At 40.7% G+C, this 12,104-nt stretch overlaps 1 protein-coding gene across 1 annotated transcript in view; it reads right to left on the bottom strand.

Annotated features, from left to right (window-relative positions):
* Window positions 1–490: 490 nt before the first annotated feature.
* The window catches only part of LOC126434319 (uncharacterized), a 132,792-nt gene continuing 121,178 nt past the window's right edge, over window positions 491–12,104 (bottom strand). The window contains exon 9 of the mRNA XM_050090455.1: window positions 491–660. Within this exon, the coding sequence (XP_049946412.1) occupies window positions 530–660 (131 nt within the window). The 3' untranslated portion in view covers window positions 491–529. The remainder of the gene's footprint in view (window positions 661–12,104) is intronic.

Here is a 12,104-nt window from a genome sequence, read left to right as displayed (position 1 = left end):
TCCCATTATTACCATAAAATATAATTCATATTTTCTACAGAACACCAAGACAGATAGATAGGTGCCCAAGTATAGTGAGTTTAGTAATTTGTTGTGATTTTTATCATGAGCACTTTGATAACAGATACAGACATGCCTCCTGTTTCAGAAAGAATGAATTAGCTGAAGCTTCTCACAAACAGAATTCTACCAAACATTGATTTCTTACCTGTACATAAGATATTTAATAAATAAAACCCATATACATCCCCAGAAGTAAGACATAAATTGTGAATAAATTAACAGCAAGTCAAATAAAATCTGTCTACATTATGTGTACTCTTATATGATGCATAATTTATTTTTAATTTATACTGTTGTTTATTTGTGGTAAATGGCCTATGAACTGTCAACAGTGACTGCAATCAAAAGAAAAATAAATAACCAAGTAAATATCTCTTAAGTCTAATTTCAGTTGCATGAATAATTTTTTCACCAGAGTGTTAAAGTATTTTAGGTACTTTAATAGAATAAAAACACAAAGTTCAGTTTAAGTACATGGTATCTGTCGAAAAAATAGACAAAATCCTCGGTTCTCGTTGTCTGGATTAATACCAGCAGCAACATTGCCTTGTTCACCAGCATCTGTCACAACTGTCATCACAAATGGTTTTGAACAAGCTGTAAATAAGCAGGGATGAAAACAAATTAATTAAGAATTTAATTTCAGTAATAAAGAGATAAATTGTAGATTAGTAAGACAGATACCTTCAAATGTGGTGATAACTAGAATTATTTAAAATAATTCAGATATCACAGCAAACAGGCTATTATTGAATTAAAATTTAGTGACAATGCCAACTGCAACAATAAGTGAAACTCTGCTGTGATATAATTTTTATATGTTATTACAGAACAATGAAAGAAATCTAAAAGCTTGATCCATCATGGATCTTTAGCATATAAAGAGCAGAACATTCTAAAACACCCATGCTGATAACTTAATCACTGCTTTATGTCTGTAATTAGATACCATAAGTAAGGCTTTGTTTTAAAGGAAATGCTTCTACAAGAGAAAATACTGCAGCTACATTTCAACATGAAAATTTTTGAACTAGAACATGATGGAGCAGTGGCTGTTGTCTTTCTTGCCCCTGGTACTCACTGACCAACACACTAGATAGCTATATTGATGAGTGTTTGAAGTGAACATTGTTTATACATTTATGCTGTTAAAGTGTATTTAGCTGATCCAGAAATTTGTTGCCATAATAAGTGGACTGTGTGTTTCACTACTGTTGTTGATCTATCATCTGTAATGATACAATAGAAAGTGTGCTCAACTGGTTGCATGTCACTCCTTCAGTCCTGAGACTGTTCTTCCATTTTTGTAATATTACATATTAGTCAGTTAGAAAAAAATTGCTTCTGTTTGAAAATGGAAGGTTATAGAAAGTACAATAACAATAATAATAATATCTACACGAGAGTGACTGGTGAGCAAAGGAAGTAGATAAGAAATGAGAGGGATGTACAAAATGTTAACCAGAGATTAACATACATTTCTTCACAATGTGTCTCAGGAGAAGGAGTAGGAGAGAGAGAGAGAGAGAGAGAGAGAGAGAGAGAGAGAGAGAGAGAGAGAGAGAGAGAGAGATGATTGGCTGCAATGTAACTCATGTTATGCTAACAGAAGCTAGATGCTTTCTCTTGAGGTATGTTGAGGAACATCACAGAGTAAGAGAAGCATGTTTCATCTCTTGAGTAGCACATCGGAAGCCATCACTACCCAGAATCATTGCACAAGATAGACTCACGAAGAAACTTTAATTGCTGTGTTAAGTCATCAGTTGTGTAGTTTTATTCTATAGGGTTGTTCCATACTAACTGGTCTAGCACATTAGCATCTCAGATTTTGTTGAAATTTGGTTTGTACATTTTACACAGTTTTTATTTCTGCCTTGATATGCAAGATTTGAGGTATTACATTGATGCAAGTGAGGTAGATCAATACGTCTTGAGCAACATTGTGAATCTTTTCTTATTTCTAAAAAAAGATTATAAGCTGTTAAGGCAACACAGGAATGTAAAGTACTTTACAATTAGAAAAGTCACCAAGTCCTAGTAGGCAGTACAATTACTTAGTTTCAGAGATATTTTAAAGTAAAGAGGGTTCCAAAACCATTTTGCTCCAAATGTTTCTTCTTTTCGAAGTCCTGCATCTCAAAAGGGACATCTCCACTTTATTTTTAGCCTTAGCTACCATTTGAAAAAGCTCATTTTTATCTGTGAGTATATGGAATATTTTTCCATAGACATGCTTTGGTAATAATCTTAAAATGACAGAGTAACACCTGAGAGTTAAAGGGTTGGGGGGGGGGGGGGGGGGGTAGGAGGCAGTTAGAGGAAGGGAAGCTGCAATCTGGGGGGGCAAGAGGCCGGTAGAGAAAGGGATAGCAGTGTACGCATTGGGGGAGAGAGGAGCGCTGTCTGGCAGAATGCGCAGGGACTAGACTGCCGACCAGCTCAGTGCCAGGATCTCATTGGGCAGGGAAGTGGAGACAATGCAGTGAAAAAGGAGGGAAGCAGGGAAAGATGGGTGGGTGTATTGGTGGAGGGTGGCAAACAAAGAGGGTGGGAGATGAGAATGGGGAGAAGTTGATGGCACAGAAGTGGTGGAAACTGTTGGGTGGACGCTGTGTGGACCGTTTGTTACCATAGATTGGTACCAGGGTAATTATGAGCGTGGACAATGTGTTGTACTGATAACTCCCACCTGCTCATTTCAGAAAAATTTATTGTGAGGGGAAGGATCCGGATGGCTCAGGCAGTGAAGTAACTACTGAAATCAGGTGTGTTATATTCAACTGCATGCTGTGTCGCAGGGTTGTCTACTTTACTTTTGGGCACAGTTTGGCAGTAGCCATTCATCTTGGTGGACAGCTGATTGGTAGTCATGCCAATGTAGAAAGCTGTGCTGATTGCAGCAGAGCTAGTAAATGACATGGCTGCTTTCACAGGTGACCTAGCCCCTGATGGGTTAGGATAATCCTGTGATAGGAAAGGAATGGGAAGTGCTGAGTGGATGGTTGGGCCACATCTTGTACCTGTGTCTTCCACAGGGATATGATCCTTCTGGCAAGGGGTTGGGATTGGGATTGAAATAGGGATGGACTTGGATGTTGTGGAGGTTGGATGGGCAACTGAAGACCTTTTTGGGGGAGGTGGGAGGAGGGGTGGAAGGAGGAGTGGAAAGGATGTCAGTAGGATGTCCCTCATTTCAGTATGATGATAGGCAATCAAATCTCTGGTGAAGGATGTGGTTCAGTTGTTCCAGTCCACAGTGGTACTGGGTGATGAGGGGTCACTTCTTTGTGGCTGCTTCTTGGGGGTGGAGCAAGGATGGGGTGTGTGTGGGGGAATTCCATGGGAGATCTGTTTGTGGACTAAGTCTGGGAGATAGTGCCTCAACACACTGGGCAAAGGAGTTCTTGTCACTGTAGTTACGCCCAAGATGGCCAGGCTATATGGCAGGGATTTTTTGGTGTGAAAGGGATGACAACTGTTGACGTGCAGTTATTGTTGGTGATTGGTGGGTTTAATGTGGACAGATGTGCAGATGGAGCCATCAGAGAGGAGGTCAATATCTAGGAAGGTGGCATGTTGGGTTGAGGAGAATCAGATGAAGTGGACAGGTGAGAATGTGTTGAGATTGTGAAGGAATGAAGATAGGGTGTTTTGTCCCTGAGTCCAGATCATGAAGATATGATCAATGAAGTTTTGGGAAGATAGAAAAGTCCCCCCCCTGGAACCATGGACCTTGCCGTTGGTGGGGAGGCTTGCGTTCCTCAGTGATACAGATAGCCGTACTGTAGGTGCAACCACAATGGAGGGGTACCTGTTGAGAGGCCAGACAAATGTGTGGTTCCTGAAGAGGGGCAGCAGCCTTTTCAGTAGTTGCAGGGGCAACAGTCTGTGCTGATACTGGGAATGGCTAAAAGCAAGGGGAAACTACAACTGTAATTTTTCCTTAGGGCATGCAGCTTTACTGTATGGTTAAATGATGATAGTATCCTCTTGGGTAAAATATTCCGGAGGTAAAATAGTCCCCCATTCAGATCTCCGGGCGGGGACTACTCAGGATGACGTTGTTATCAGGAGAAAGAAAACGGGCGTTCTATGGGTCAGATCGTGGAATGTCAGATCCCTTAATCAGGCAGGTAGGTTAGAAAATTTAAAAAGGGAAATGGATAGGTTAAAGTTAGATATAGTGGGAGTTAGTGAAGTTCGGTGGCAGGATGAACAAGACTTCTGGTCAGGTGAATACAGGGTTATAAATACAAAATCAAACAGGGATAATGCAGGAGTAGGTTTAATAATGATAAAAAAGTAGGAATGCAGGTACGCTACTACAAACAGCATAGTGAACACATTATTGTGGCCAAGATAGATATGAAGACCATGCCTACCACACTAGTACAAGTTTATATGCCAACTAGCTCCGCAGATGACGAAGAGATTGATGAAATGTATGATGAGATAAAAGAAATTATTCAGATAGTGAAGGGAGACGAAAATTAAATAGTCATGGGTGACTGTGCAATTCGATAGTAGGAAAAGGAAGAGAAGGAAACATATTAGGTGAATATGGAATGGGATTAAGGAATGAAAGAGGAAGTCACCTGGTAGAATTTTGCACACAGCATAACTTAATCATAGCTAACACTTGGTTCAAGAATCATAAAAGAAGGTTGTATACATGGAAGAAGCCTGGAGATACTGGAAGGTCTCAGATAGATTACATAATGGTAATATAGAGATTTAGGAACCAGGTTTTAAATTGTAAAACATTTCCAAATGCAGATGTAGTTTCTGACCACAATCTATTGGTTATGAACTGTAGATTAAAACTGAAGAAACTGCAAAAAGGTGGGAATTTAAAGAGATGGGACCTGGATAAATTGAAAGAATCAGAGGTTGTAGAGAGTTTCAGAGAGAGCATTAGGGAACGACTGACAAGGACAGGGAAAAAATATACAATAGAAGAAGAGTGGGTAGGTTTGAGAGATGAAATAGTGAAAGCAGCAGAGGATCGTGTAGGTAAAAAGAGGAGGGCTAATAGAAATCCTTGGGTAACAGAAGAAATATTGAATTTAATTGATGAAATGTGAAAATACAAAAATGCAGTAAATGAAGCAGGCAAAATGGAATACAAATGTCTTAAAAATGAGATCGGCAGGAAGTGCAAAATGGCTAAGCAGGGATGGCTAGAGAACAAATGTAAGGATGTAGAGGTGTATATCACTAGGGGTAAGATAGATACTGCCTACAGGAAAATTAAACAGACCTTTGGAGAAAAGAGAGCCACTTGCATGAATATCAAGAGCTCAGATGGAAACCCAGTTCGAAACAAAGAAGGAAAGCAGAAAGGTGGAAGGAGTATACAGAGGGTCTATACAAGGGCGATGTTCTTGAGGACAATATTGTGGAAATGGAAGAGGAGATAGAAGAAGATGAAATGGGAGATATGATACTGCGTGAAGAGTTTGACAGAGCACTGAAAAACCTAAGTCGAAACAAGGCCCTGGGAGTAGATGACATTCATTTAGAACTACTGATAGCCTTGGGAGAGTCAGCCCTGACAAAACTCTACCATCTGGTGAGCAAGATGTATGAGACAGGCGAAATATCCTCAGACTTCAAAAAGAATATAATAATTCCAATCCCAAAGAAAGCAGGTGCTGACATGTGAAAATTACCGAACTATCAGTTTAATAAGCCATGGCTGCAAAATACTAACATGAATTCTTTACAGATGAATGGAAAAACTGGTAGAAGTTGACCTTGGGGAAGATCAATTTGGATTCCATAGAAATGTTGGAACACGTGAGGTAATACTGACCCAATGACTTATCTTAGAGAATAGATTAAGGAAAGGCAAGCCTACATTTCCAGCATTTGTAGACTTAGAGAAAGCTTTTGACAATGTTGATTGGAATACTCTCTTTCAAATTCTGAAGGTGGCAGGGCTAAAATACAGGAAACGAAAGGCTATTTACAATTTGTACGGAAAGCAGATGGCAGTTATAAGAGTCAAGGGGCATCAAAGGAAAGCAGTGGTTGGGAAGGGAGTGAGACAGGATTGTAGCCTATCCCCGATGTTATTCAATCTGTATATTAAGCAAGCAGTAAAGGAAACAAAAGAAAAATTTGGAGTAGGAATTAAAATCCATGGAGAAGAAATAAAAACTTTGAGGTTCTCTGATGACATTATAATTCTGTCAGAGACAGCAAAGGACCTGGAAGAGCAGTTGAACGGAATGGACAGTGTCTTGAAAGGAGGATATAAGATGAACATCAACAAAAGCAAAATGAGGATAATGGAATCTAGTCAAATTAAATCACGTGATACAGAGGGAATTAGATTAGGAAATGAGGCGGTTAAAGTAGTAAATGAGTTTTGCTATTTGGGGAGCAAAATAACCCGTGATGGTTGAAGTAGAGAGGATATAAAATGCAGACTGGCAATGGCAAAGATAGTGTTTCTGAAGAAGAGAAATTTGTTAACATTGAGTATAGATTTAAGTGTCAGGAAGTCGTTTCTGAAAGTATTTGTATGGAGTGTAGCCATGTATGGAAGTGAAACATGGACGATAAATAGTTTAGACAAGAAGAGAATAGAAGCTTTCGAAATGTGGTGCTGCAGAAGAATGCTGAAGATTAGATTGGTAGATCACATAACTAATGAGGAGGTATTGAATAGAATTTGGGAGAAGAGAAATTTGTGGCACAACTTGACTAGAAGAAGTGATTGGTTGGTAGGACATATTCAGAGGCATCAAGGGATCACCAATTTAGTATTGGAGGGCAGCATGGAGGGTAATAATCGTAGAGGGAGACCAAGAGATGAATACACTAAACCAATTCAGGAGGATGTAGGTTGCAGTAGGTACTGGGAAATGAAGAAGCTTGCACAGGATAGAGTAACATGGAGAGCTGCATCAAACCAGTGTCTGGACTGAAGACCTCAACAACAACAACAGTAAAGTCACCTCTAGATGGCACATAAACAGTTTGACATAGGAGGGCACCATATGGATGCTCATGGCTGTGCCAGTGATTTATTTATATACTCTCCCTTCAAAGTATTAGGGTAACTTTATTAAGGTGTATAAGAAATGAGGTAGTGGGTTTGAAGCCTGAGGGACATTGGGGGAGGCAGTGCTCAATAGCAGTAAGGCCATGGGCATAAGGGATATTAGTGTATAGGCAGGTGGCATCAACAGTGATGAGTGCGGATCCAGGAGGTAAAGGAGTGAGGGTGGTGGAAAATCGGTGAAGGAAGTGGATGGTATCTTTGATGTGGGAGGCTAGATTACGGGCAACGGATTGGAGGTGTTGGTCAATGAGGGCCAAAATTCTTTCAGTGGGGGCACAATAATCAGTCACCATGGGGCATCCAGGGTTGTTGAGGTTGTAGATCTTGCGGAGCATGTAGAAGCTGGGTGGGCGAGGTGTCATACGAGTGAGAAGGGAAATGGATTTGGGGGAGAGTTTGTGGGAAGGGCTTAAGGGTTTAAGCAGGGATTGTAGGTTGTGTTGGACTTCCAGGGTGGGATAACTCTGGCAGAATTTATTGGTGGAGGAGGTAAATGATTGGTGGAGGCCTTCTGTCAGATAGTCACTATGATTCATAACAACAGTAGTAGAACCTTTGTCTGCAGGTAGAACGATTAGGTCAGGAGTTATATTGAGGTTGTTTATGGCTATTCCTTCTTTTGCTGAAAGATTGATGTTCTGAGGAAGGGAGCTGGGGAAGGATGATGAGGCAAAGTTGGAGGTAAGGAATTCCTGAAAGGTGACCAGCAGATGGTTAGGTGGGAGAGGTGGAGGATCACAATTGGATGTGGTATGAACTGGGAGAGGCAGGGTTCTATGTTGGAATTAGAGTTGAGAAGGAGAGTCAGTCTGAAAAGTTCAGAATGGTTAAATTTGGGTGTAGGGCTAAAGGTGAGGCCTTTGGATTGGACTGAAACTTCTGTGGAGCTGAGGGATTTGGAGGAAAGGTTAACGACAGTGTTATGGAAATGTTTCAGCTCTGGATTTGGTCGAATGCTGGTAAGAATTTTTTGGGGATGCTGCAAGTTGAAAAGGTCAGCAAGGCAGGGTTTAGGTGCTATGAGGCATGGATGAGGAGGAAAACTGTGGATAGAATATGGATTAGACAGTGGTGCCTGGAGGTGGTAGTAGGATGTCAGCGGGTTGGGTTACTTACAGAGGTGGTATCTGCAATGCTGCTGCTCCCCCCCCCCGCCCCCCCCCCCCCCCCCCCCCCCCCTCCGTGTCCCCTGCCAGATTGCCACTTCCATTATATGTGATAGTTGCATTCTGGCCCAAATTGGTAGAGTTGATGTTCAGATGCGTGTGAGGTGTGCTTGCTTGTGTGTATAAATAGTATGTATTTTTCATTATTTTTCTGATAAAGGCCCTGCCCAAAAGCTTATGTGTAAGTGTCTTTTAATTGTGTGTGTCGTATTTACGGTAAGTAGTGATCTATCTTTTCCTATAATGTCAATGAGTCACATATGGAATCAGAGATTTCCACACTCCTAAACATCCCTAGGGCCACTGTTTCCGATGTGATAGTGAAAGGAAATGTAAAGGGACATGTACAGCACAAAAGCATACAGGCTGACCTTGCCTGTTGACTGACAGAGACCACCAACAGTTTAAGAGGGTCGTAATGTGTAATATGCAGACATCTATCCAAACAATCACACAGGAGTTCCAAACTGCATCAGGATTCACTGCCAGTACTATGACAGTTGGGTGGGAGGTGAGAAAACTTGGATTTCTAGGTTGAGCAGCTGCTCATAAGCCACATGTCACACTGATAAATGCCAAACAATGCCTCGCTTGGTGTAAGGAGCGTAAACGTTGGACAATTGAACGTGAAAAAGCATTGTGTGGATTGACGAATGACTGTGCACAATGTGGCGATCTGATCGCAGGGTGTGGGTATGGCGAATGCCCAGTGAACGTCATCTGCCAGTGTGTGCAGTGTCAACAGTAAAATTCAGAGGCGGTTGTGTTATGGTGTGGTTGTGTTTTTCATGGAGGGGGCTTGCACCCCTTGTTGGTTCGTGTGGCACTATCACAGCACAGGCCTACATTGATGTTTTAACCATCTTCTTGCTTCCCACTGTTGAAGAGCAATTAGGGGATGGCGATTGCATCTTTCAACATGATCAAGCACCTGTTCATAATGCACAGCCTGTGGCAGAGTGGTTACATGACAATAGCATCCCTCTAATGGACTGGCCTGCACAGAGTCCTGGCGTGAATCCCATAGAACACCTTTGCGATGTTCTGGAACACCGCCTTCATGCCAGGCCTCACCAACCAACATCGATACCTCTCCTCAGTGCAGCACTCTGTGAAAAATGGGCCACCATTCCCCAAGAAACCTTCCAGTACCTGATTGAACATATGCCTGCAAGATTGGATGCTATCATCAAGGCTAAGGGTAGGCCAATATAATATTTAATTCCGGCATTACTGATCAAGGGTGACACAAACTTTTAAGTCATTTTCATCTAGGTGTCTAGATACTTTTGATCACATAGTGTACGATTTGCTCATGACATTGCTATCCTGAGCAAAAGTGAAGAAGAATTACATGATCTGTTGAATGGAATGAACAATGTAATGAGTACAAAACATGGACTGAGAGTAAATTCAAGAAAGATGAAAATAATGAGAAGTAGCAGAAATGAGAACAAAGAGAAACTTGGCATCAGGACTGATGGTCATGAAGTAGATGAAGTCAGGGAATTCTGCTACCTAGGCACTAAAATAACCAATGATGGATGGAGCAAGGAGGATATCAAAAGCAGACGACCCTGGCAAAACTATAGGCCTTAATTTGAGAAAGAAATTTCTGAGAATGTACATCTGAAGTACAGCACTGCATGGTAGTGAAACATAGACTGTGCAAAAACCAGAACAGAAGAGAATTGAAGCATTTGAAATGTGGTGCTACAGATAAATGTTGAAAGTTAGGTGGACTGATAAGATAAGGAATGAGGAGGTTCTGTGCAGACTCGGAGAGGAAAGAAGTATGTGGAAAACACTGATAAGGAGAAGGGATAGGCTTATCGGACATCTGTTAAGACATGAGGGAATTACCTCCATGGTACTAGAGGGGGCAGTAGAGGTAAATACTGTAGACGAAGACAGATACTGGGATACATCCAGCAAATAATTAAGGAAATAGGTGGCAAGTGCTACTCTGAGATGAAGAGGTTGGTGAAGGAAGTAGAGGAATTTGTGGCAGGCCACATCAAACCAGTAAGAAGACTAACAACATCCGCTCCCCCGCCCCTCCCCCCACCCCCCACCCAAAAAAAGAAAAGGAATCACAAGGAAAAGATCAGATTAATTACAGGTTTTATAGAGGCATCCAAACAGTCATTCTTCCTGCGCTCCATATGTGAACGGAACAGCAAAAAGTCCTAATAAATGGTACTGTGAGAAGTACCCTCTGCCATGCACTTCAAAGTGGTTTGCCGCGTGTAGATGTAGAGGTAGATGTAGACGTGTGGAACATATCAGAAAACATAGTATAACAAACACATTCAGAACACTTGAGTGTAACACTCATTCCACTGATCTTTAGTGAGGAAGTTGTCAAGATACACAAGAAGGTTAAAATAAACTGAAATGTCTAGTACTTGCAGAATTAATATAGTATCAGAAGAAAACATAAATTTGCACTTTTAATGTATTGGTAATACACAAAAGCACATGAATATTTTACTATTGTGACCAAGTATTCTAAAAAAATGCTGTCTTGTGGAGGTTTTTAGCTAAATTGGTCCAACTCTTACTGTTAAGTAATTCATTTATGGAGAGAAGGAGTTGGCAACCAAACTCTTTCAAACTATGTTCAAACTGTGCTTTGCCTGAAACTAAGCTCTTAATGTCTTCTGGCAACTTTCTAAAAATATATGTTTCTGAGTATTGAACCCCCTTCTGGATCAACAAGATACGCGCTCCATATGTGAACGGAACAGCAAAAAGTCCTAATAAATGGTACTGTGAGAAGTACCCTCTGCCATGCACTTCAAAGTGGTTTGCCGAGTATAGATGTAGAGGTAGATGTAGACGTGTGGAACATATCAGAAAACGTAGTATAACAAACACATTCAGAACACTTGAGTGTAACACTCATTCCACTGATCTTTAGTGAGGAAGTTGTCAAGATACACAAGAAGGTTAAAATAAACTGAAATGTCTAGTACTTGCAGAATTAATATAGTATCAGAAGAAAACATAAATTTGCACTTTTAATGTATTGGTAATACACAAAAGCACATGAATATTTTACTATTGTGACCAAGTATTCTAAAAAAATGCTGTCTCGTGGAGGTTTTTAGCTAAATTGGTCCAATGCATGTGTGAGTTGCATTTGCGTGAGTGTATGTATGTATGTATGTTGTCCAATTCTGATGAAGGCTTTTTTGGCCAAAAGCTGACTTGTTTGACAGTCTTTTTGTTGTGTTTATCTGTGACCCAGCATTCCTGCTATATGGTGAGTAGCAATCTATCCCATGTTCAGAATTCTTAACACTAAAAATTTTAATCATGCATACAAGTTAATAACAAAAGGCATGAGCTCCTATCACAAAATTACTTACAAGGTCTAGTTTCCCATGTTATCTAAGTGGTTTAATACATATTTCAAGGTGCAATGATGAGAACTACTGACACAACCACTAAAGGTAAGTCAAATGTAATAAAGCCAGTTGTCACTGTTAATTTATGTCTGGAGAGTGCCAGATGTCCCTAAAATAAGAGTGTTATATGAGAAGAAAGGTCCAACATGGGCTGTCAGTAGATCCAAATGAAAGAGTAATTAAGACAAGATGTCAGACTCACATGCAGCTATGTGAAAGGAATGAGGGAACAAGGAAGGCAAGGTTGTGGTTTGTGAGGAAACAGGAAAGGAAGAAAAGAAAAAGAGGGGAAGGGGGATAACAAGCAGAGAGGAGGGTGGTATTGGAAAGAGGGGATAGGTGGATGACAAGACAGAATGTTATGGGTTATAAGAAACCATAAGCAGA

This window comes from Schistocerca serialis, chromosome 1 (assembly GCF_023864345.2).
Source record: "Schistocerca serialis cubense isolate TAMUIC-IGC-003099 chromosome 1, iqSchSeri2.2, whole genome shotgun sequence".
NCBI classification, from domain to species: domain Eukaryota; kingdom Metazoa; phylum Arthropoda; class Insecta; order Orthoptera; family Acrididae; genus Schistocerca; species Schistocerca serialis.
This window is presented reverse-complemented; position numbering and strand designations above follow the sequence as displayed.